Source organism: Triturus cristatus, chromosome 5_2, assembly GCF_964204655.1.
Source record: "Triturus cristatus chromosome 5_2, aTriCri1.1, whole genome shotgun sequence".
NCBI classification, from domain to species: Eukaryota; Metazoa; Chordata; class Amphibia; order Caudata; family Salamandridae; genus Triturus; species Triturus cristatus.
Window position 1 is genome coordinate 352613551 of NC_140588.1, and position 27402 is coordinate 352640952.

A 27402-nucleotide genomic window follows, 5' to 3' on the forward strand; every position below is an offset into this window, starting at 1 on the left:
ACAGTGAGTGCAGTCCATACATTATTATTTATTAGCACTAAAGGTCTAAAATATTATTACAGCCTGACTAACCCTGTAGCACACTGACTGAGTAATGTAGTTATAATTAGCAGCTGAGATTTTCGCTGGTGCCTCTCAGCCTGCTTGACAGACTATTTGTCAATTGTTAGTGCCTTTTCATTTCTGGTGGTTTACAGCAGTTTCAAGATCTTCTTAAAGTTTCTTGTTGCTCAAATGAGTGTAGTTTCTCATATTGATATGTTTGCTTGGTCTCCATTGTTTGATTTTGCTCGCGAGAGAGTGTCACTCATAGTCGTTGAAAAGTCACTCATAATTCCACAGAAATTATGAAAATGTCACACATAGCAATCCGAAACCTTGGCAGCTATGACTTACTCACTAGTGAGCTGTACTGCTGCATCTGCTCCTTCTCACTGTCTCCTCGCTCCGTGGGGAAAAATAATCTCAGTGCTGGATAAATAATGCAGCAGCAGTTTCAGGGCCATTTTAGGAGGTGGGGCACTGGTGGAGGGTGGTAGTTAGGGAGTCTGAGGAGGAGGCCATGAGGGGGAGTGGCTACGGAGAGATGAAGAGCACTGTTGGAGGGTGGTTGGTAAGTTATCTACAGAGAAAGAGGTCAAAAAGACTTTTGTACCAGCACTAAAGCCGGCCCTGTCAGGGCCTTTCTGTTTTTGTTTATTTAATTAACAGTCATGTGATTAGGACAACTGTAGAGCATACTTTAACATGCATGCTGATTACATTTACTGCTATATTCAATGTTTCAAATTTGAAGGTGATTTTACTTTTGTTTTTTACTCGGAATAATGAAAGTGGAACTGAATGGTGGCTGATATGGGGCTGGGTCCCAAGGTCAGCTGTGAGATAAGGTGTAATGTAGAGGGGTGGTAGAAAAGTGAATAATCAAGTCTGTAAGGGAGTGCGCTGCACAGTCAGGGGTCAGGTGGAGGTAGTAATGAAGAGGGTTTCTCCCTGAAGGCTCGCATAGAGGGAGCCCGAGTAGAGTCACTTGCTAGATACTCCCACCTTAGAAGGTCATCATCTACTATTTACTGTGGTTTGAAAGTTGATACAATTGAATATGTAATGAAAAATGTGCTGTAAAATTCACCATTTTGGTCGGTTGTTTTCCAAAATTTTCTTGGGGGGAGAACCCCCCCAAACCCCCCTAGTAGCAGTCGGCCTCGCTCGCTGCGCTCGCTACGCGCTGGCTGGGGGCTGGTCTGCCAAATTTGACGGGGGCTGGTCTGCCAAATTTTGCCAGGGCTGATTTCAGTTCCCAGTCCGGCCCTGGGCACCGCTAAACTTTCACTCATGGTTACGGGCCTGAGCTTAACACTTACTTTTACCACTTTTGCAGCGACTGCAACTGGCATAGCTTCCGACTGGCCATAATTTTCCACCAGCTTTAAAATCCATGGGTGTGCAATACAGCCCCGGTTCATGGGCATGCTTCCTCTTTTGTGTGTCTTCTCAATAGAGAAAGCCTAAAATATCAAGTCGAGAAACACAATGTGTGAAAAAGAATATGCTTCCTGAAATAATTCTCCGAGACAAAATTTTTTTTAAAGATCTTCTGTACAACAATATGCAATAAACAAGCTGCCTCTTTAATACCAACAAATATAACTATTGGGAACAGCATATCTAGTTAAGCAAGAGTGTTGAAAAGACACACAGTAATAATTTATCAGCTTAGGGAGACAAAAACTGTTGGCATGTAACTGGTTAACTCAAAAGGCTCTGTGTGACGGTTCTAGTCTGTTAAGCAAAAGGCCAGACTAAATACAACATCGACATAAGTGAAATATCGAGATGGGTACTTATAATTTACTGACTTCTTTGATTCAAGCAAAAAACACATGATTAAGGAAGTGTAGAAAATGAGACAAGCCAAAGGCGGGAGATGATCACATTTGACATTTCAAATAGTTCCCTAGCTATGCTCACTGGTCTGTGAATCTTCTGTGAGACAATCATGCAAGCTATCAACAACAGCTATATCATCACGTGGAAGGTTATGGTCTAGCCTACTAGACGTTATTGCTTTTGAATAAAAACCTAATACCAAGTTTAGCCATACTTTATTTAAAATAGATTACAATTAAAAAGCAAGTTACAAATAATGCAAACATTATTACATTATGCCTAATCACAAACATGATGATAACCACATATCAATTTTTTTTTTAAAAGCACAATAAAAAATCTTAATTGGAATACTCACAGCTAGACCCAACTCAGTGTTGTCTATGGGGGTTCATAACAGATACTAAAGAACATTCTAGCCTCTGTCATATTACAAAAGACTTTCTATAATCAACATATATCTTCCTCTCACTATGAATGTCATGTTGTGACCATACGCTCATCTATGCGTCATGAAAGCGGGGAAATTAACAGATGTCAATCTCAGTTGTAAGACCACTTACAATACACAATCAACACCAGCTACCTTAATCTTAAAGAGGAAATAAGACTGGATAATCCCTTCTCCAATCCGAGCATTCCTTATTTAACCAATTCAAACTAGAACTTTCACTGACTCGGAATTAGGGTATCTGCCCCATTCTACATACCATTCCATTATGTAATTCTGCTCATCAATTTGTAAGCTGCTCGGTTGCGATAGCAATACATCTCATAAGGCAGGCACACCACTTATTGGTCATATTTGTCTTAAGATTTGTGGTCAAGTGAATATTTCTTAGTAAGTTTAGAAGGGGATACTGTTGTATAAAGGAGCAATAATAAAAATATGGTGTAAAATTGAAGAGTAGCTGTGTACAACGTATTTCTTTTATTGCAGTAACATCACATTACAAATCAATTACAACATAAATCACAGTTATAAAATAAAGTTAATTTCATCCCCGAATAGCAGAGTGTAGATTAGATCATAAATATACAAATACCTTTTTGGCCTGATCGGATCAATCTATATACACTACTATAGATCCCAGCAGGTGGCACTATCATAATTTTTTAGGAGACCCACTAGGGTCTCAGTTCATAATATTAATTATGGAGACTGACCAAAAATGCCTAATTTTGTCAGAATCTTGATATCTTTGGCCATACCTTTAAAACAACTCACAAACATTCTAGGAGACAGCAATGCTACTGGTTGCTGGAGCTTTTTAATTTCACATTTAATTCAGGCTTTCCTTAAAATGCAGACAGACCTGCAGGTTTATTAACTTAGATTATCTACTCCACCTAGGGAGAATACAACCGACTGATAGTTTATAATTACACTACTTTTTGAAGACATATAATAAGGACCTCAATATATTTTTCATTAGCCTGCGACACAAAGCATTTTAATCAACTACTGAACATATATTTTCATCTATAAGATTACAGCAGAACAGCAAGTCAATCTTAATGCACCTTTAAATGTCTGGGTTTGGCTAGAATGCATAGCTTTTTCAACACCTTATGTAAACAACAGAAAAAAAAAGGTTTTACAAGTAATACTGAACGGGGGATGTAGGTCCACCTTAATGTTGATTACCTTGAGTATATCATTTAATTGGGCAGACGTTGTATGCTTACATTGAAAAAGACTGCTTCTATTGCAGTTTGTGACTTGCGGGAAAGTGTATGCTCAATACAGCAAGAGTAAGTGGATTATGGCGATAAGCTAATGACGAAGGTTACAACGCCCCCACTTCCTGAGCCACTTCGGGCCCTGGAGAACCTTATTTTTTATTAAGGGGAGGGGAAGCATTTCACCCATCCTCGAGCTAATAGTGGCCTTGGGGACCCCATCCCTCGGGGCCTAAACATATATGTTTAGGGGAGGTGGGGCACACAGCCCATCTGCCTAAACCTTAATAGGCTACATGGAACTCATCCCCCAGGGCTAAACTCCTTAGAAAGGGGATCACAGCCCCCCTCCCCAAGCATTAATAAGCCCCAGGGGCCCTATACCCGGGGTTGAATTTCATTCATTTAAAACGATACGTTGTCACTGAAATCCTCAACTAACTAGAACGTTACTTTGACCTATGGTTGTTTCAGTGAATTTCTAGTTTTTTATTTTAACCTAAAGTAATATTGTGTTACCATACGCACAGAACAGCCACCCACCCCCTCTGCACACGGTCTTTGGCTGTGTGCAGTTGTGAGTGTGTGCACTGTGCCCGGCAACCCCACACTGCGCCCGGCCTTTAGCGTTCAACCCATTAGTGGAGCACCTCTCCCCAAGCCATTTTGGGCCTCAGGGTCCCTGTCCCCAGAGGTGGGGCCTAAGAGTATACTCCAATGTGAGTGGATATTATAATCTTTAAAGAAGGCCCCCAGGGAAACCGGCACTGAAGAAAGCCTGCAATACATGCTCCTTTATCCGGCCAAACTGAAAGTCCAGTGGCAGGGCAAGGCTCACTTCTTTGAGTCTCCCGGTGAGGTCTGGGAATGGCTGGAGATTCAGGAAGAGAGGCTTCCTCCCCGAGAACAGCGCGTCCAGAAGAACAGGTGGGGCTCCCGCAAGCAAAAGGACCCCTGACAGCAGAATGAGTTGGAGCTGTCCCAGGCTGGTGCCCCATCTGGCAACAGCAGGAAAACTGTGGTGGATGACGGGTTGTTGCAGCTGGCTCCTGCTGCGGGTCTGTAGCCACCTGAGGTGCTGTTAACGGATGTGGCATCGGAGCCCAACTGCGGCCATTGTCCCTGAGACCCCAATGGACGGGGCTCCCAACCCTGACGACGCCTGATGCACATGCCAGGTTGAACTGTATCTGTCTAAACTGGGCATTATCTGTACGCATGTGTTGTGCACTGGGTTTGAATCCAGGAATGGTAACTCAGCAGGTTTGCTAGTATGTAGGCTGTGTCCCGTTCTGCGCCCGGGGGGTATGTGGGGTGGGGGGGCTGCATCGGGAGCTCAGTATTGGACGCTGATTGATACGCAGTGCAGTTACTTATGTCTGGCCTATGGCGGGCGGCCTATTGGAGAAGCATCATGTGTTAGTTAGCATGCCCCTGTTGGATGTTTGGGGCGGCTCTGTACGTCCAAGCATGGGGTGGGCAATCTTGACGGTGATGTTGTGCTTGCATTGTCAGTGGGTGGAGTGCGGGAAGTTTCTGTTCATTGGTATGTTGTTTAAAGTAATTGTTGTGAATGCACGGAGATCGGTTGTGTTGGGCGGCGGATGGGAACCTGCAGGCAGGATGAATGGCAAAGCGCACACAGATGACACAAGGGGTTAAATTCCTCAGTTGGAATGTTTGGGGCCTGGGTACCTGAACCAAACGACATAGGGTCCTCAGCTGTCTAAAATGGCATAACATCATATTTGCTTGCTTGCAAGAAACCCACCTGGACGACCCAGGGTAGCCAAGAAATGGTGGGGTCAGGTATTTCACTCCTCCTACTCTACAGATGCTCTGGGGGTGCTGATTTGGGTGACACCGGGTACCCTGTTCACTCTTCAATACACTCTTCAGTACAAGGAGCCCAACGTGGGGGGCCGGTTTGTTCTGTTGCACGGACAGCTAGATGGCCGAGATATAGCTATACTGAATACTTATGCCCCCAACACAGACGAGCCTTCTTTCTTCCAACCAATGCAGGACCTAATCACTGCATAGTTAGACGTACCATTGATATGGCTGGGAGACTTTAATTGCGTCATTGACCACGCTCTGGATAGAAACCTTCCCAGAGCCATGAACCCTCGCATGATAAATCAACTGCAGGCCATGGATGATGGAACTAGGTCTGCAGGATATTTGGAGGGCCCGACACCCGGCCCAGAGGCTCTTCACTTGCTTCTCTCCCACACACAATACCTATAGTAGGATTGACAGGGTATTGGTGGTGGAGATTCCAGTTTTTCCAGAGGCCGAGGTGACGCATCTAGCCCGCTTTCTGTCGGACCATGAGCTGGTGTGCTGTGTGGTGCAATGGAATACTCCCGTTCGGGGTTCCCGAAGGTGGAGGATGCCCCCAGATTTACTGGAGGATGAGAAGGTAAGGACGACTCTCTCACGGGAGCTGTCAGAGTACATGACCCTTAACTGGGGTGGGACAACCAGCATATCCACAGAGTGGGAAGTGATGAAAGCAGTGATGCGGGTGGATATGGGACTTACTTGTGGCGTTCGACGCCAGCTGCAGAGGAAGCCAAAGGATTGGTGGGGCTCCAGTCGGGTGACAGGGTCCACTCTACCGATTATGCCCCTGAGCGCGATCTGTGTGAACACATTAGTGACGTCTGGGGCAGACTAGATAAATACACTCTTACACATTATCGCCTACACGTTATTGCCAGCGGCTACACGCTGGAGGCGACAAATCTGGATGCCTACTGGGCTGGATCCTGCGTAGGGAGCAGGCCCTCTCGTTGACAACCTGCTTGTGTAATACTGTAGGTAAAACTGAATACTCTAGAGCAGGCATACTGGACGTGTTTCAGCAGCACCTGCAGAGGGTGTATGCTGTAGACCTCTCAGTCCGGGCTGATTGCTATGTCCCATTTTTTGGGGGGGTTGCGCTGTTGTGGCTCCCGCAAGCTGCTAGGGAGGAACTGGAGGCCTGTCTAACGACTGAGGAACTGTTGGAGGCACTCAGTGAACTGCCCAGGGCCAAGGCACCCGGGGTTGATAGATTCCCAATCGAATATTATCAGACCTACTCTGAGCAGTTGGTGCAGCCGCTCCTACAAGTTTACAATGAAGCTTTTGGGCGGGGTGTTCTGCCCCTCTCTCTACTGGAAGGAGATATCTGCATGCGCTTGAAGCAGGGGGGTGAGGAACAGGACCCATCAGAGTACCGCCCACTCACCTTGATCAATACCGATATCAACATTTTATGTTCAGGCCCTTCTTAGGCGACTCGGTCCCCATATGCCACACCTTTTAAATGAGGACCAGTGTGGGGTCATCCCCGGTCACAACACCGGCATGAACCTACAGCCCTAATCACATGTCATGCATGAGGTACAGACCAGAGAAGAGGAATTGGCGTTGGTGTTCATTGATCTTGAGAAGGCTTTCGACTCTGTAGACTGGGAATAGCTTCAGGAGGTACTGAAGTTGACGGGCTTTGGCCCACGCTTCTGTCGGTGGGTGCAACTCCATTATACAGAGCCCTGTGTTCGGTTGGGGCACAGTCGGTCAGAGAAATGGACGCTCGAGCGCAGGACGTGTCAGGGCTGCCCTCTGTCGCCTTTATTATTTGTTTAGGCTATAGAGCCCATGGCCGTGTGGGCACAACGTTTACTCGGGTCATGGGGGATCTGCGTGAGGGAAACTACCCATCCTATATCATTGTATGCAGATGATGCTTTGTTCTACATTGCATACCCCACAGTGCGGTCCCTAAGCCCTTGCAACTACTGGACGAATTTGCTGACTGCTCTGGCCTACACCTGAATAGGCGCAAGTCTTTACTATTCCCCCTGGCTGGTATGGCTGCACAGCCACAGGAGGGCCTTCCGAAGCTGGATCTGTGCTGTGAGACTAGACACTTCAGATATCTAGGTGTACAGGTTGCACTCACAAATGCACAATGACAACTGAACGTGACTGGGGTGCTAGACTCCTTGAAGTGGTCAGTAGTTTACTGGAACATCTTACTGCTGTCTCTCACGGACGGTGTGGCAGTTGCCAAGATGATCGTCCTGCCGCGCTGTTTATATATGCTCCAGAATTCATTATGTAACATCCCTATGAGGGTGTTTAGGCAGTTGAGTTCCCTACTGGTGGCTCTCTATTGAGCAGGACGTCACTGTAGGGTGGCCATGCAGGTACTAACGAGGCACTATGAGGATGGAGGCTTAGAAGCTCCCAGGCTTGATCTGTATTACTATGCAGCACGCCTGCAGCAGGCAGCTCGATGGGTTGATGAGGGATATAATTGGGAAAACTGCCTTGTCGGAGGTGGAGCTCAGTCGGTGAGACTTCGTGCTGTTTTGATGGAGGGGTCTGGTGCTTCTGGAGACTTTCCCTACTTGGTCCGGCAGACCGCGGCTGTGTGGCAGGCATTCATGGAGAGCGTCCTCAGGCGTGTACCGTTCCACCGGGAGCTGAGTTTGTGGTCCCTGGCTCCAGTACGAAGGATGATAGGGGACATGTCATTCCAGGCCTGGATGGAGGGGGGCTGTCAAGTACTGGCAGACCTGTACCCGAATGAGACCTTTCTCTCATACGAACAAGTGTGTGAGGCGTTTGGCCTGGGACAGGGCCAATACCTTCAGCACGCAGGCCTCATGAACCTATCAAGGGAGACTTGTTCACGTTTCCTGATGCTCCACAGACGACTCAAACCCTGGGCATTATGCTCATGTGCTGCAGGGGACGCCGTTTGGTCTCCATGAGTCCGATGCCGTACCCCCCACCCCTACCCGGTGGCACGAGCAGCCTGGGATGCAGACCTGCCGGTTCCTATGGACGACAGGGCCTGGGGGTCCGCGTGCGCACTGACCCACACAGTAGCCGGTAATGCGCGCTTTAAACTAATACATTTTACTTATCTACACCCCGGTGAAGCTGCGCCGTATAGATCCAGGCCGCGATGGCGCCTGGCCTAAATGTGGGAAGGTGGAGGCGGACTTTATACATCTAACCTGGTGGTTGTAATGTGATATCCCAGTGACTGTTGAGTTAAACGATTATGGATGGATATTGACATAAATGCCAATAAAAATATGTTTGAAAACAAAGTCTAGCCTGGTGGTGTCCCGAGGTACAGAGATTCTGGGAGCTGGTGGTGGAGCGGGTGAGGGGGGGCTACAAGCCTTTGGAACGAAGCCACCTAACTTCAATGACTGCTTGGGCAGGTTCCAAGACCTAAACCCGCAAAATGGCATACAAATTGCTGCAATTGCTTGTAGTACTAGCGAGGCGTAGAATTGCCATTGTGTGGATAGGTAGGAGTTCTCCTATTTTGATTGATTGGTGGCGAGATGTGCGAGAATGGTCGATTACTGAAGAAGTACACAAGAAGGCTATCAGGAGGGATGAGAAGTTGGCTGAGGATCTCATGACTTGGAGAGCGCTTTGTAGGGATCTCCTGGCACTCAATGGGACTGGGGGCTAGCGGAACGACTCAGAGTGGGCTGGCATTGGGTCGGAACAGGGGTCACAGGGCTCCCCCTGAAGAATTCTCCCTCAGGCCACTTGTTGTATTTTGAAACTATGAATGATTGGAAGTGGACTGCCCTGTTGTTTTTTGCCTATTTCCTTTTATTGTGGAAAACACTGTAACTGGTCCCCTGCTGCCTGCTGGCCGAACAAGGTGCATTCATTGTGTTCTTATTGCAAAATAAAAAATAAAGGTTAAAAAAAAAAAAAAGATATAACTCGTGACCCCGCAATGCACTGCTTATGACCTCACATATTACATCACTCATGACATGGTCAGTGACATCATTGATGACATCTTAAATGACATCACTCATGACTAAAGACTAGTGTCTAATGTGCCCTCACGGACTGTGACCAAAACGTCTAAGAACTCCATTTCTGACTTATGTATTTACTGGTGAATTTCAAAATTAGCTCATTTTCATTCAGCCACAGCAAAAAGTCCTTACCATAAATACATATGTCAGAAATGGAGTTCTTATACGTTTTGCTTACAGTCCGATAGGGCACATTAGAAACTAGTCTTTATAGGAAAGCCACTGCAGGAAATTGCATTCTCCATGCCCGTAGGCACCATCGTCTCCAATTTGAAATTAAGCATTCCATACAGAGAGTTACTCCGGGCAAAATGTAATTGTAGCACTCCTGATCTTTTTGGGTCTGAGAAAGAGAGGATGATTGTGAGATTCAATGTCAGGACATACCCTTTGAAAGTGATCAATACAGCGAGTGAAAAAGTATCCAAGGTTGAGAGGAACAGCCTGTTAACACACAAAAAGACAAAGAAGACCAACAATGAAGTAAGATTCAAGACGACTTACAGCCAGGAATCAGGGGCCATAAGTAGGATACTTAGGAAACATTGGGGTATGGTGAGATCAGATGCAACTATTGACAAGTTAGTCTGTCCATTCCCCTGCATTACATATAGGAAGAGTAAATCCCTACGTGACATAACGGTGCACAGCTAGCCCATTAAAAACCTAGCAGCCGCGGGATCGTGGCTCAGTGAACAATGGAGTTTTTTTAAATGTGGTAGATGCAAAGCTTGTGCGCACAGCAAGAATGTGAAATCATACATATTACCCATGGGTGGGACGGACAAAATTAGGAGATTCATCACGCGCAGCACTGATTTGTCATTTAAGAGTGGTACAGTGAAGTACAGTAAACTGGAATAACGTACACTGAAGTGGTGTACAATGGGCTTACGTAAAGTCGAGTGTGGTACAGTATAGTGTTGTAAAATAAAATTGCATTAAGTGGAGTGTCGTATATTGGAATGCCATACAGTGAGGTAGTGTGGAGTTGAATAGCTTAGGCTACAGTGGGGTACAGTGCAATAGCGTATAGTGGAATAGCATGAAATGTATTGTCACACAGTGAAGTAGTGTAGAACTGAGTAGTGTTCAGTGAAATAAATGAGTTTACTGGTGTTAAGTGTTCAGATGTGTGTGGCATATAGTGGAGTAGCGTACAGTAGGGTGTTGAACAATTTAATCAGCTTAATTATACAAGCGTAGAGTTTAGTGGCGTACAGTTAAAGGCTGTTTAGTGGAGTGGCGCAAAATGTAGTCTTGTAAAGTGAGATTGCATACAGTGGATTGTGGTACAGTCCGGTGATGTCTACTGTATTTCAGTACAATGGACTGCCATATAGTGGAGAAGCGTACATTGGAAAAGCGTGCACTCCAGTAGTGTACCATTAAGTGGGGCAAAGTGGAATAGATAGGGGAATAGCCTGATTTGGAGTTGCGTACAGTGGAATAGTGTACAGTTGCAAGCAGTAGTTAGGGGCGTCCTATAAACTGGCATACATGAAAGTGTAATCGAATATAGTGTTGAACAGTGTAATAGTGTAGTGTTTAGTGGTGTAGACTGGAGTGGCGTACAGTGTGGAGTAGATGAGAGAAACAAACGTGCAGTGGATTAGTGTACAAAGTAGTGGCGTAGACTGGAGTCTTGTAAACTGGATTGGTATATTCCACATATCGTACAATAGAGTGGCATAAAGTCAACTGTTATACAGTGGAGTGGCGTAAAGAGGATTGTGTGAAAAGATGTCAATGTTATATCTCCGAAATATATATTATAATATGTAAATGCAAATTTTCTGGTAGTATATGTAAATAGTGGAAGTAATGTTAAACTTATAAGTTGTATAAACATAGTTATATATTGTGCTATGGTATACTGTGGGAAGTTCACGGTATACCATGGTACATGGTGCTGAGAACTGGTTATGTGATTAGTTGATGGCTGTATTGTCGTGTATTTCCACAATTTTGCATTATTGCACGATCAGCTTTTTTTGCAGCTTTCTGGATTAGAGACTTAGATATAGTTAAGTATTAGGTTTTATTATTGTTAACAACCTTAACACTTGGGTGAAGGGTTCTGAGAGGGCCCTGTTGTTTTTAACTGAGTAGCAATGGAGTTGGGACAGGAATGGCCCCTGTTTGGTATACCGGCTCCCATGCCCGAGTGCCCAACTGAATGCATATCTGGTATTCTAACGTTACACTAATCTAAGTTAGTGTGTGTAGAGGGCTACACATTGTCTTGGACTATATGAAATCCTGGACCTGTACTGTGACCTGGAGGGGCACACCAAGCATGCCTATATCATGGGACGAGAACTACTAACCCTGTCCTGGGTCAGCATATAAAGCAGTGTAGGCAGCATACTGCATTTTTAGAAAGACCAATAGTGCGAGTAACCCTTTTTATCTGTGGCACTGGAAGTGTGGCCTATTGGCCTCAATGCATAAGGTTCAGCTATTCGGTGTATGTCCAGAAGCTTGCCCAGGCATCATTTGTTTATGTCAAGTGTGTACATGTGTAGTACTTGTAAATCATGTATAGTGATACAAAAGGGGTGAGTTGAGACTGAGCACTGGGGCCTGTAGGATACATTTTGGATGCTCCTAGCCTGGCACAGCACAATATGGAGGGTTGGGGCTGTTCTCCCAAATGGCAGAAGTGTAGTGCTTTGGGTAAATGGAGGGAGAAGATCCAGACACGGAAGTGAGGAAGATGGAAACTGGCCTACATTTAGAAATTGCATGAGGCCTTTTGTTGGCAAGGAGTTGCTGACTCATCTTCCTGACCACTGTCATTTAGTGGATGTTAGAGGGAGACAAAATCGGTTTGAGGTGTATATTTGTGAGGTATAGGGACTGCAATCACTATTGTGTGAGGTGAGAATGTTTCTAGCTTAAGGCTGTCCTTTTGTATGTCCCAGATATTTTCTCTTATGTTGGACTGACAACAACCAGGTGCAGAAACCTCACACCTCATTATACTTGTGTTGTGGGAGCTCTAGGTTGGGAACAGCCCCAGTGCTACTTGCTGTGAAAAGCATCACTCTATACAAAGGTTGTGTCCGGAGAGCAGCCGGAGGAGGACACTTGAAAGAAGCTCCACCTCAAAACAGTTCTGCCTACAAATTGGGTATACAAGTGGGATGCACACAACACCACTTTGCTCAATTTCCAAGCACTTTATGGCTAAGGGAGGGAGAGCTCCGAGGAGTACTCAAAGAATGTCTGTGCAACCAGGGATGGTGTGCGCTTAACAGTCAGTCTACTGAAGGTGAGTGGGCAGCACCTGAAGTCTGAACATTTTGCTGGAGGAGCTGTACATCTGCCTGAAGCAGCTAGAAGCTTCTCGGCCTGCTGAAAATGGGAAGGAGTCTGCCAAGCCCTGCAGGAGGACAGACTGACTACGAGGAGAGAGGCCCAGCATGTCCCTGGTTACTAATGGATAGCCAGAGACAGCTGACTGCCTAAAAGAGCTAGGAGTGACGGATGTGACAGAAGGTCTTCCTGGTCTTTTATCCCAGTTTTTGGCAGGAACAGCTACAAACCCTGAACATTGTAGGCGTGGCTGGGGGCTGCAAATGTGATGACTGCAAGTCCAATCCAGGACTGCTACTACTGTTATTGTCATCGTAGGACCCGTCGTGAACTGCAAGCTCTGGCCCAGTTGAAGCTGCATCCGCTGTGAACACTGCTGGCCCAATCGGGGAAGCACATGCCATTGGCCAAGTCGGGGTCACACAACTGCAATTTAAGGACCTACTGTGGTCGGTTCCGCACCTGTGCCACAGCGTCGGAGACTAACTTGAGCGCATGTGCATTCTGATGTAGCTCATGTCTGGCTTAATGGCACTCCTGTGAGCTTTCCACTTCCTACGCCCAGCCATAGACATATGGAGGAGTTGCCCAAGCTCCCTAGGGGAGCAATTACCAAACCTTTGCATATGCCAATTCACCACAAGGTGTAAGACTCATTGTGCAAACTTGAACTGAGGGCGCATTTGACTGTTGCAGATCAAAACAAACTGCACGTGAGCGTAATCCACGCTTTAACTTTAGAATTGCCCAAAAAGGGCGGCCCAACCAGCGAGGCCCACCAAGGAGGGACGAGTAAGAGGAATTATGGATTGTAGTTCCACGAAGGAGCATCACAACCATGGACACTGTCTTGTATAACCAATTGGACTGTGTAGCATCAACACTGCTGTGTGAGTAAAGTACTTTATTTTTCTGAAAAAGCAACTGAGCTGGATAATTAACCTATTGTGTTTCTTGGTTCACTGTGGAGCTCCCCGCTACCCACAGAGTCAAGTGCGGCAACTGACCTCAGCCACTGCGGGTGGAAGCCTGCAAAACCCCCACCTGCCTTGGAGCCCTCCAAATGGGGGCGGATGGATGCTGCCCTACAGTTATGAACAAAGGTGCTAAATCTCATTGGTGTCACTTAGAAGCTATACGTTTAGACATGGTGTGGTAATAAAAGTGTGTATTTATATATTTTTCTGTAATGTCATATCATAATAGGAGATCATGGATTTCTAGCATACATATATACTGTCAGCACCGTTCATGACAATATGCACCCCTAAAATAAACACAGTGTTAGTGTGACATGCACTTCTTTTTTTAATTCAATGATTGAAGTGCTAAGTAATATAATTAGTTGCCCCTTACCTTCCTCCAAATTCAAAACAGTAGCTTTCAGATTCCTTTGGAAGGTGCCTTATCCACCAAGCCTTTGATTCTGACAGTTGAAGCTGGTTCACATAACAGCTTGTTTTTGGAAAACACTTCATGCTGCAATTCTGACATCTCTATAAATAACCAGGTACAATTTCTTACCCAAGCAATACCAGGATCCAGCCTTGTGATATGTAGATCACAGTTTTCAGCAATGAATATTCAACTCACAGAGGCGTCTTCCTGAATTTAAAACACTGGAATATGTCTGAAAAGAAAATCATGAAAACATTTATTTGTAACTGTTGGCTGAACTTGTCCGGGATCCACAACACAATCAATTAACACAGTGTAAAGTAAATAATGAATTGTAACTTTCATTTGTCAAAAATCACACTGGAGGTGTGTAGAAAGTACACATGAACTCCTTCCAATCTGCTAAAATCCAACCGTGTGTAAAGGCAGTTGCATATGTGCCTGGAAACTGCCTAATGCATCTTTGGCACACCACCGAGGAGATGTTCACAGCCCACCTACCTGCAACTGGGAACTTACATGCCAGTTGTGCTCCCGCTGCTTTGCCACCGAAATTAGCAGCTTTAAAGTTTAAGCTGCACTTGGAAGGGGTCCTCACTTGATTAATGCAGTGTCTGTCACGGGAGCAGAATGAAGCAAGGTGAGGGAGAGATTTCAAGACTTTGCTCTTCTGCTGGCTCTCCAGCCGGAAGTGCTGCCACCAAGTAGAGAGAATGGAGGGGGGATCAAAGACAACACTTGCAAACACCAGAACCTATGTTGATGGTAAAGATTAGTTCACAGCCCTCCTTTTGTAAATACTTTGAGCTGCAGACTACTTCCTTCATTGCACAGGGAGCGACAGCCTACAGAAATAAACGAAGGAAAGAAAGCCAGGTAGCTTTGCAAAAGTTGGGGTGTGCACCTGTCCCTGCACTGTCAGATGCTGTGGGTTAGCTGGAACAGGCTTGTAGTGACTTCACATGCAGTCTGATCAACTGGATGACAGAAGGGCCCTTAATCTGATGATGCCAGTCAATGAACAAGAGCACATATAAAAGTACGAACCCGCTCCAAACCAGCTCATAAAAGCTACAGGGAAAGTCCTTTTTTGGCGCTGTTAATTGCACATCAGCTTAAAAATATACCCTGTGGCCAAAAGGTTTGGACAGGCAATCCAGTGCTCTGCTGTTCAAAGAACTCTCGAATTACAAGTGCAGATCTGACCCTTTTGGGGAATTCTAGTCCAAGCCCCATGAGCAACTTGGCTAGCATCTGTCCCATGCAAAACTTCAAATATTCTTTTCTGTGAATTAGAGAAGGTAAAATAACCTGCACAACTTTATCTTTAGGGCGGATTACCTCAAGATTCTTACCCTAAATTATAATTTGTGATTCAAGAATAAATTCCTTGAAATACGTTCTAGAGTTTAATTCACCGTGCCATACTGCTCTCTAAAGTCAAAATCCTATAAAGCTATTTATTGTTCAATGTATCTAACCAAAAACAATGTGAACTTCGATCACCTCAACGTGTTTCAGGCTCAGCGGTCCCTTAGTGAATAGAAATATCTCATAGATGTTAATATCTCTAAAACAGTGAGCATACACATCTATGTTAATTTTTTAAATAATTTGTTTGAAAATCAGCTTTTTAAATTACACAATACAATGAATTAAACAACAAAACAAGATTTACAATGTAATTGTCTTTTCACTAAGCCGTTGCCTGTAAATTCTGTTTTGTTGTATCCCTGCCTTATTCCTTTCCCCAAGACAAAGGTGTTGAGTTGTAAATCGTACACCAAATGAACAGAGCTGGTAAACTTCTTAGGGGTGAAGATTGGTTCTTTATTTGATTCAGCACACAGCATCGAAAGACGTAGCGGTCAGCTCCGGAGGTCTCAGCACAACTGCCGAACCTCCGAACCTCACGGCCAGAACATAGAACACATATCTGCACAATTCCAAAGAGCAATCGAATGGGAAGGACCATAGGTAAACACAACACATCTTCCCTCTTTAATCAAAAAAGGAACAGAACTAAAGAAAGGGGAAAAGACAATTACCAAAGAGAAAACAGAAAGCAAAATAAAAGGTAAAGGTGAAAATAACCCCAGAAGAGAATTCAATGTAAAACGTAATCTTTCAAATAATAAGGAGCACGAGTAACTCTTGTGCTTTCCCTAGGAACAATAGTATTATTATCAGAAGAAGAAGACCATTCCGACCTCCCCCTTCTTTCCGAAAAGGACAAATCTGTAATAGTATTAACAAAAGATTGATCATCATTGACAACATCCTGCGAGACAACAATATTGTCACAACCTGTGTTAATGGGTACGATGGATTGATCAGAATCAGACAAATTGAGGTTGGCAGAGAACTCTTCGTCAGAATAATTCTCAAGATTAGAATTAGCATGAATACCATTCTTTATCAGAACTACGTTTCTTTTGCTCCAGCACTTTCCATTTTCTACTAATACTGCATGTTTGGAGACTTTAGTAATGCGTGTCAAAGGAAAAAATTTAGACTTTCTGCATTTTCAACCAAGTGGTCTCCTAATCTTAACCAAATCTCTAACCAAGAATTGAAGATCTTTAACTTTCTTGTTTGCGTCATATGTCAATTTTATTTTATTTTGAGCTCTTTCTACAGAAGAACGTACTTGTTTGATATCTTGGATGTTACTAGCAGAATTGGTATGTTCAAGAACCCAGAACGGGCTACGTTTAGAGGAACCATAACACCCTTTGAGAAGGACAAAGGGTGGAATCCCTGTGACAGAATGGGGAGTGTTATGATAACTCCAAAGTCTTTCTTGCAGCGCTTCGTGAATAAGCTCTCCCTGTAAGGATGCGCGTTGAATAGTTTCCTTAATCATTTTGTTGACCCTCTCAACCATGCCATTACCCTGGGGGCTGTAGAGAGCAACGGTCAAACGTTTAATCCCTAAATTTTCCAGGAAATTTAGCACAATTTGAGGTTTGAATTGGACACCATTGTCCGGCACTATAGTTTTGGGGACTCCTTCACGTCGGAATAAATCACGGAGCAAGTCAATCACAGCCAATGTAGAGGGTTGGGAAAGAAATTTGCATTCTACCCATTTGGAGAAATAATCAACAACAAATAAGGCATATCTTAAATTAGAGTGAAGATTATACATGGGACCAATGAAATCGATGCCTAATTTTTCCAATGGACCATTAGGAAAGTCAACAGGATGGAGAGGTGTATTACGCACTTTCAAGGACTTGTCAGACATGGAACAACTAAGACAATGACCAACAAAATTTTCCACCTCGACATCCATACCAGGCCACCAATAAAAGAGTCGTAAGCATTTTTTAGTGCCTGTCATTCCAAGGTGACCCTGGTGAGCAAAATTGATAAGTCTAAGCCTGAGCTTCCCAGGAGGAATTAATAGGTTACCTCTTAAAACAATATCACCTTCAATGGTGAGATCGTCTTTTATTTTGTGAAAAGATCGTAGGCCTTCGCACAGAGTTCTTTCTTCAGGCCAGCCATTGACAATGAATTTTTTAATGATACACTGTAAGTGGTCTGCTTTAGAACATTGAATCCATTCAGGGTAAGTAATAGCCCCTTCTAGCACCACCAAACCATCCACTAAACCCACTACACATTCACTATCATCAACATAGGTAGATGAATTTTCCTCAAGTAAAGAACATCTAGAGAGAAAGTCAGCACGAGTATTTTTCCCTCCAGGAATGTGCCTAATTGAAAAATTAAACTCGAACATTTTTTAGAGTAGTTTAACCAGTCTAGGGCTAAGTTTATCATGATCCCTCTTTGATAAAAGAAAAACAAGAGGTTTGTGATCGGTAATTAAAAGAAACTTCCTGCCCCAAAGAAAAGTCTCAAAATGTCTGACAGCCCAAACACAAGCCAACGATTCTCTTTCGATTGTACTGTAAAATACCATCAATCAATTGTGTAAGGACAGCACCTAAACCAACACCACTTGCATCCACTGTAAGAATAGATTGAACATCATCCCTGAATGAATTGTAAGACAGGTGCTTTTAAAATTAGATTTTTTAAATTAGAGAAGGCTGCGGATTGGACTTCACTCCAGTTGAATTCTACGTCTTTCCTAAGAAGTTTCCTCAACGGTTCGGTTTGCAAGGAAAAACTATCAATGAATCGTGAATAATATTCTCAGAGTCCAAGGAAGGATCGAAGTTGATCCTTATTAACAGGTGCAGGACTGTCCAGAATTGCAATGACAAGATCAGACTTGGGTTGAATCCCACCATCTGAAATATGGTGTCCTAGATAGTCAATACTATTGAGAAGAAATTTACACTTTTCTTTTTTTACTGTAAACCCCTGATTTTCAAGAGTGTTAAGGACCTCACGTAAAATTTGAATATGTTTGTCAGATGTTTTGGAAAAAATTAGGATATCGTCTTGATAAGCCAACACATTCTTGGATTCACCAAAAAGTTTGAACATCAATTTTTGAAAGGGCGAAGCAAGGCCGAAAGGCATTCTCAAAAATTGAAAAGCACCACATGGAGTGTTAAATGCTGTGAGGGAACGTGATTCTTCAGCGAGCTCTACTTGGTGGTATGCTGACCTAAGATCAATACAGGAAAAGAATTTTGCATCACCTAAACGAGCTAACATTTCTTGTATTTTTGGGAGAGGAAAACAGTCAATTAAAATGTTCTTATTCAGGGATCTCAAATCAATGCAGAGCCTGATGTCATTAGAATCCTTTTTCTTGGCTACAACAATAGGAAAAATCCACTCTCATGAATCCATTGGTTCAATAGCTTTCTCAGAACATAATTTCTCCAAATGTAGTTTTAGTTGGTCTCTGATTGATAAAGGAACATTTCTTACTTTATGGATGACTGGTATTGCGTCCTTTTTTAATAAACTTTTGTGTTCAAAATTATGCACCAAACCAAGTCTTTCTTGAAAAAGAGTGTGATGATCAAGTAACTACTGTTGAAGTTCTAGATTGGAATTGGGAAGATCAACCAATGAGATCGGGCAAGTGGTGCCAGTTCTTAAGATCATTCCGAATTTTCCTTGGTCTCTCCATCCCAAAATATTATATCCTTTCTTTGCCACATAAATTTTGGTGAAAATTACTCTGTCCCTGAATTTGATGTTATCAGAGAAAAAACCTAACATGTCGATATTATGTCCACCAAAGGCAATGGTGCGGTTATCCAGAGGATTAAGATGAATATGATTCCAATGTTTATAAAACAATTCATCAGAAATGAAAGTAACAGGAGATCCAGAGTCTACAGTCACTTGTAAGTTGATATCACTAATAGAAATGTCACATAAAGGACCGCCATCAGAAACTTCAGAATCAACAGCAAGAACAATTTGTTTTGTATTTCTAATAGCACAAACGCTGGAATCGGGAAGTTGTTCAACATTTTCAACAGTTGCAATTTTGCGAGGCATCTTACACATTCGAGAAAAATGGCCAACTTTGTTGCAATTAACACAAAGTTTTCTCAAGGCTGGACAGTTTTTTGCATTGGCCCAATGAGAAAAAGACCCACATCTATAACAAACATTCTGTTTCTTCACATCATGAGATTTAAAATTATTGGTTTTAGGTTTAGTACTTATGGCAACAACAGGTTCACTGAGTGTTTCATTTTTATTTCTGTTTAACTCCTTCTGTGCAACAACTGACCTCTCAATGCCTCTGGCTAATTCTAATGTTTCTTCTAAGGAGGGATTCCTAGAAAAGAGGAGTCTTTCTTGTACCTTTTTATTAAAACAGTTAACCACTAATTGATAAGAATCAATACTCCCATCAAATTCACATGTGGCTATTAAAACTCTTAATTCAGTTAAGAAGGTGTCAATTGTTTCAAATTCAAATTGGCGTCTGGTATAGAATTTGTGCCTTTCAACGACAACACTTGTTTCATCTTTGAAATGATTGGAAAGTCTACAAACAGCTTCTTTATAGACATCCCACTCACTTTCACTAGTTTGGTTAATGACTGGTAAATGGTCAAAAATACGTTGCCCCTCGGAACCTAAATTATTGTAGAGAAGTGCTAACTTCCTTACAGGATCAAAACTTTGTCCCATCTGAAGCTATGATGTAACTAGCAAAACCTTTGAACCATTGTTTCCATTTTATCTTAATGATACCTGGTTCAGGTAGAAAATGAGGAGGGCAGGAAATATTTTGCATGGTGGCCATAGTTGAAACAAGAAAAATAAATTAAAGTGGAATAAAATGAATTGAAACAAATATTAAAAAATGTGCAAAAAATTGTGTGCACATCACAGTGAAAAACGGACTTTAAACAGTAATGAGCTTCAGCATGAAAGAATTAAGGTGTGCGCATCACCGAAGCTGCTATAAAATCAAATGCACTAATAATGTCTGTCAATAATGTATTTGCATTAAAATGCTTTAAAACGGTACCTTTAAGGTGTGCGCATCACCAAGGAAGCTGGAAATCCAAATGCGCTAATAATGTATAATGCGCGATTTTTGACGAAAGTAAGGCTTTGAATAAAAGAAAATGGTGTGCGCGTCACCGCGCTGAGACTGGAATTAAAGTTGGTGCCTTTTAAAATGGAGGCACGTAAGGTCGCGTAAACGTGACCCCGGCGTGAGTGCTGACGTCGAATCCTTGAGAGGAAACATTTCCGTATGAGAGGAAGATTCCAGTGAACGCGCAAGCAGGGGAATCCTCGTGCAAGCGCTCGCGGCGTGGCAGTTGAGGGACGAGATGAATCTTCAAAATTCACACCAACGCAAGGCAATTAAATATTCATACAACCTGCCGCAGAAAACTTCGGAGAGAATCAGTTACATTTCCTCAAAAGTAGATTTTCAGGACGTGAAGTGTAGATGCCAAATCATGAATATGAAATAGATGCTGTGGGGGTGCTGCGCAAAATCCCAGTCGTCGCCAAATGTTGAGTTGTAAATCGTACACCAAATGAACAGAGTTGGTAAACTTCTTAGGGGTGAAGATTGGTTCTTTATTCGCTTCAGCACACAGCATCGAAAGACGTAGCGGTCAGCTCCGGAGGTCTCAGCACAACTGCCGAACGTCCGAAACTCACCGCCTGAACATAGAACACATATCTGCACAATTCCAAAGAGCAATCGAATGGGAAGGACCATAGGTAAACACAACAAAAGGTATCGAAGAACACTCTGTTGACTCTTACAGCCGCTGTAGGTCGGTGATATAGAAGGGCCACCCAGCTGCAAAACTGGGACCCAAAGCCAAGCCTCTTCAGGGTCTCTGCGAGATACTACCAGTCCATCAAGTCAAACGCTTTCTCAGTGTCGAGTGACATGACCATCATGGGGGTCACTATCCCACTCCCAGATACTCCAGCCACAAATGGAGATGTCGGAGATTTAGTCTTGTGGCCCGCCGAGGGCATGAAGCCCGTCTGATCAGAGTGCACTAAGACCGTTATCACTCCTGTGATCAGAGTAGCCACAATTTTTGCCAAGATTTTGCTTTCGGTATTCAGCAAGGAGATGGTCCTTTAGGAGGTGCATTGATTGGGTGGCTTCCCCTCCTTAGGTATGACCACAATTATGGCTCGATTAAGATCCAGAGGTAGGCATCCCCCTTCTCTTACTGCCACAAAACAAGGACCCCAGCCTGGGGTAGAGAAGCATTGCAAAGCATTTATAGAGCTCTATCGGCAAACCATTAGCACCGGGTACCTTGCCCGGGTGCATGGCTCGCACGGCCTCCCCCACCTCATATAATGTCAGGTCTGCTTCCAGCACTTTCCTTCTCGCCCCATCCAAGGCCGGGAGTGGTATCTCTGAAAGAAACTCAGCGATATCCTGGTCCGTATGGTCCCCCAGCTTTATTAAGTCCTCCGATAGTACCGAGAAAAGGCGATATCTTCATCGATATGACAGGATCCCCCTTCGTAGTGACCACCTCCGCCACCCACCGTGCGTTCTCCTCCTGCCGCCCCAGCCATGCCAGAAGTGGGCCTGCCTCATCACCCACATCATAGATGTTTCTGGGTCCCAAGGCAGGGCTGAACAGCTGTATTGGTCACCAGGTTCTAATATTGATCTCTCATCACTTCCAAGAGACGATGCATAGCGTCCTCACCTTTTGACACCCAGAATTTTATCAACTGTAGAAAACGGCGCTCCAACTGGAGCGCTCTCTCCTCCCTCCATTTCTTCGTATAGCGATGATGTTCTGAGCTCTATCCCTGAGCACTGTCTTGTATGCCTCCCACAGCGTAACCGGAGAGGACAATGAGCCCTCATTCTCCTCAAAATATAGCCAAATGTTTTCGCTATCTCTGGGTCTCTCAAGGCCCTGGCATCCAATTTCCAGGAGATCTGACTGAGGGGCTGTCGGGCGCCCAACTGGAGCAACAGTGGGGAGATATGCTGCGGGCATGGTATCGTACATCTCTGACCCAGGGAATCTGGGCCATGGGCAAAAACACGTAGTCCAACTTTGACATCGTTTTAGGGGCCCCCGAAAAGAATGAGAATGTCCTCTAGCTTAATTGGTGGCTTCAACAAGCATCACTGAGTCCCAGTGCATGCGCAAACAGGAAGCTCCATGGTCCGGCCGGGAGGTGTCGCTCGAGGAGTATGTTTGTGTAACCCATGATCCAGGACCTCGGTGAAGTCCCCTCTGCGATGTGTAACTCGCTAGACGGGTCTAGTAGGATCATCTTAATCCATCCAAGGTGTGTCTCAACAATCTACGAGGCGCATACATGTTAACGATCAGGGCCGTTTTCCTATACCATCTGCTCCGCACAGCCACATAGCAGCCTTCAGGGTGAACCCAGGTCATCAGCATCTGAAAGGGGGATTCCTACTGGCTAATACAATGAACCCCCAGGAGCCACTTGTGTATACAGCGTGTGGTAGCTCCACGTACCTGCCTTCTTGCAGACATTTACAGGTATTCCCTGGTAGTGCATCTTCTGTAGGAGCACCAGATCTGAGGCATGTCGACGGATGAGGGGGGGGGGGGGGGGGAGGGGGAACTTCATCCCACCTGCCATGTATCTTGCCGTGTGTAGTGATGATGTCTTGTGAGAGCACGTTGCGTCCTGTCCGCCCCAATACCTAATAAACAAATCAACCTCAACTGTACCCCCATCTCACCTTTCCCTGGCAAGAGTTCGAAACTACCCACCGCCCCAATTCAGGAAATGCCTGTAGCCCACCTTCCATCATGATAAACACTTTAAACAATTCCTGCCTGCAACAGTAAGTGCAAAACCCCTTTACCCTTGTAACACTCACACAAACATGACACACACATACAGCAAGGTTTTGAATGGCGTGGCTCAGTCATTAGTGACAGAGGGCCCCTCGCTGGAACTCTGGAGGAGCCTCAGGATCTTACCGATTATTCAAATCAGACGAGTGGGCCTATAGCACTTGTTCCCCCGTGGTAGAGACTCACTCCTAGAGGCACCTTAAGCCTACCCCTTCTACCTCCTCTGGAACGTCTTCTTTCAGGCCTGTCTGTTCTTAAGGTCTTAAGCGGCCCCCGGGGTGGTTTCCTCGCGGGGGCCTTGTGGGAATACTCAACAAGGAAACACGGGGAGATTTGGTCTTCTGGAAGAAAGGATTTCAGCTACTGTTCGAGAAACTGTTCAGGTCTGGGGCCCTCTGCACCCGCCGGGAACACCAGGAGGCACAAACTGTTTCATTTCGAGCATCGCTGGCATCTTCGACCTGCGCCACCAGTTCTCCTAAGAAGGCTCTCATTTTCTGTAATCCCTGGGTGAGGTCTTTCACCGTGTCCTCCAATGTTACGATTTTCGTCTTAGCAACCGACACACTCCCTATCACTTTCTTCAGGTCTTGCCAGAGCAGTACCACATCTGCTCCAACCTCCCTGTTTTGTTCTCCAGGGCATGGCAGGATGATGCGATGGCTTTTAGGATGGCCTCTGTCCCGGGGTGCAGGTCTGCCCTCTCAGCAGCTGCTTTATCCTGCAGGTCTGGCCCCTGCAGTGCATGCAGCATCTCTTTGGTGAATCTGTCAAGTTTGCCCTGTCTCGACTGCAGCTTATCCTTCACCATGGCAGCCGGAGGTGCCACCACCATGGATCCAATAGAAACCGATGGCCCGCCAGGTCCCTACCCCACCGAAGGCAGGCAGTACGAGCAGCCAAGGAAACAGGGGGCATCAATTCTCTGGCCACTGATGTGGGGGGGGAACAGGTTGGCGTCTTCCTCGCTGTGCCCCACAGCAAACTCCACTGCACCTCGCAGGCAGGGACCCCCACCCTTCTCTTCCAGTTGCAGGGACTACCCCCACAATGGGTCACTATGACTCACCGGATCAGTCCCCTAACCCAAGGATTGATGGGCAGCCTGAGCAGTCCAGGAAATTAGGGAAGGCGCTGGCTCCACGTTCACCTCTGCGCCCACTCAGGTCACCGCCTCCCTCACAGTTAGTCAGCTGGACCCCAACACTCCACTCCCACGGGATAATCCTCCCCAGGCCCTGCTGGATCTGCTCCGCATGGGGATGGGGGCCCACAAAGCGCACTCTCCCCACCAATGTGCGGGGCCCCCTCCCTAGGCTCCGCAGTTCACATGTGAGCAGAGTGGTTCGCTCCCAAATGGCAAGGGGGGATGGCTCGCCTGCCCAACTCTTGCCTCCAGCAGGGGCTCCCCCAGTTCCTTTCGGGGCCCGCTCCTCACCTAATGGCCCACATTTATTCTGTGTTGGAAGACAGAGGTCAAAAGTCAGTTTATATCTACAATTACTTTTCTCTCTCTGCCTGCAAAGTGAACTGTCTGACAAACATGCTGTACAAAAAGTGTGAAATGAAAGGCTGTAGAACGTCATATTTTATTCTAACACCCATTTAAATAGCTAAAAAGTGAACTGTGCAAACAATTCAAAACAAAGTTCAGTAGTTATGAAAGCCCTTGTTTTGTAATTCTGGGATGAAAACAAACCAGAACACTTTACATGTTTATGTGCAAACGATAAATATTTTTGCTGAAACGTAATTTCCAAAATTATTGTTAATACATTATATAGTAATAAAAGTAAAACTGCACATTAGTTGTAATGTTTTAGGCCATTTCAGGGGACAATGTGCTGTCTGTAAATGACCGTGCACAACCACCTCATGCTTTAGTAATATATTCATTAAAAGTGAGTTTTTAAAAATGAACTGATAAACAGTCCTGCCCCTGTCCTGATGGCAAGGCTATTTGTGAACGAAGAGGCAAGTCAGGGGTCATGTGTACCCTATATGTGGGCTAGATTCTTATTATACATGGTGCAAACGTTTAGTCTATTATATCAAACCAAATAGTTTATGTTGTACAGCAGGAGTGCTGAAATCACATATTGGAAGGTGCTCTTATATGTGATAATGAAGAAAAAAGTGGCGGTGCAAAATAATTTTTTTTGCGTAGGATGACATAATGAGACCAGTTAATGGGTCAAGCACAGTACAGTTAGGTCGAGTAGATTATTTAAGGTACTAGAATTCAGGTCCGGTAACATTTTTATGAGTTTTCGAGGCCTGATTTTAAGGAGATCAAAACGTCGGCACTAATATAATTTGATCCCTGTTCGGTATACTACTGTTTAGGCAAAACTTTGATTTGCCTTTTTACCTTCCGGGGTGTGTAATCTTTCAAATCTTTTGTATGTGTTTTTTGTACCTTCATTATTCCTTTCACCTCCACGAGCACTGTGCCGTATTACCAATCTTTCTCGCATTTTGGAGTACCCTTCTGCTCGAAAATGTACCAGCTATAGGTTATGTTTGCCTTTTGAAGAAACAGATTTAATTTTCTAAAGAATTGTTATTTGTGTATGTACATATGTTTCAATCAATGAATATGAGAAGGCCCACTGCAGACCTCTGAAGGACTACCAAGCTGTTTCCATAAACGTTTCTAAAAGAAACACTGTATATGAAGAAAATAACAGTATTTTCTCTAATAAGGTAGCCAATACGAAGTTCAGTGTAAATAGGAAAAGTTTCGCTATCATAAATATCCTGTGTTGTAAGCGAAGAAAGAGATTGAGTTTCATATGACTCGTATGGGTTTCCAAGTCATGTGCATGACATTTGAGCCAGATAATAATCAAGTAAATTCATTATAGCATTGAGGAGTACTGTGTATATCATGTAAATGAATATAATGTGGTTAGTTTTGCAGACACCCAAATCTTAGCAAAAACTTTAATATGAACAAAATGTTTTTTTTTTCTTGAAAACATCAGTGGAACCGTATAGAATTTTTGAAGTATCCTCATCTTTACCAAATTTGGTTATATTTTTTTTACAGCTTTCAGTGATTTATACTGCTGGTATATGTTCTACTGAGAACCTTGAAATGCTCACAAACCACTTTAAAAGTGTGTTTTAAACCAGGAAATCCCTGATGAATGTTCAATAAACGTCACACATGTAAGCACAAGTACGTTCCACCAGGCTGTACAATAGCCAGTGGAATCTTGACAAATGTATGCATAAAAAATAATTTTAATGGACACATATATATGTACACACACATATACACATATTTACATTCACTAAATAAAGAAATTGCTCAAGTGGTGTCATGAAACACAGTCTTAAGAAACAGGAATTGGCCAACTTCAGTTAGCGCAGCACTGCATTGCTCATGTTTTCACAAAGTGTGACAGATGAAATCTAAAATGACATATCTCTAGTGACATAACATATCACCTCAGCACTGATATCATCAACGACATCACTATTAATATACAATTGTTTGCCTGTGTGTATTTATCTACTGATGCTGTATTATTATATATTGCTATTTGCCACCATCAGACACGCCCCAAGACCACCCTGAATGTGAATATAACTCACTGCACATGATCTGATGACCTTCTGGTGCCAACATATGCTACAGGGTAGGCCTCTGGCCCAGCCCTGCATTGAGACCCATGTGTATTTAATTCACTGAACTTGATCTCCAGCCATGAGAAACAGTGATTCATTGCAGGGTTTCCCTTATAACCAACCCCTGCGCCGAGTGCCCTTAGGAACATAATCTGCTGTGTGCAGCAGGTGTTCCGTGCCGGGCCTGGCCTGTGGAGGAAACCTACACTGAGCACCCTATATTCACATAACCCAGAGCACACAGTCTTCCATTGTGTGTAGTGGGGGAAGTGGCTTGTGCACTACCTCCAGGGTTCGGGAATACTCATTGTACATGGACCCTGGGTTGAGCGCAACCATCCCCTGTGGGCCCAGGCCCCATTCCA

General features: G+C 44.3%; 1 protein-coding gene across 12 annotated transcripts in view; it reads right to left on the reverse strand.

The window, feature by feature from the left end:
- The window catches only part of ACD (ACD shelterin complex subunit and telomerase recruitment factor), a 272109-nt gene that overhangs the window by 237187 nt on the left and 7520 nt on the right, over positions 1-27402 (reverse strand). For all 12 annotated transcript variants that reach the window (XM_085607173.1, XM_085607161.1, XM_085607171.1 and 9 more), the window contains 2 exons: positions 14277-14382; positions 1365-1508 (listed from right to left, as the gene is read on the reverse strand). In XM_085607173.1, the coding sequence (XP_085463299.1) occupies positions 1365-1472 (108 nt within the window). In that variant the 5' untranslated portion in view covers positions 1473-1508; positions 14277-14382. The remainder of the gene's footprint in view (positions 1-1364; positions 1509-14276; positions 14383-27402) is intronic.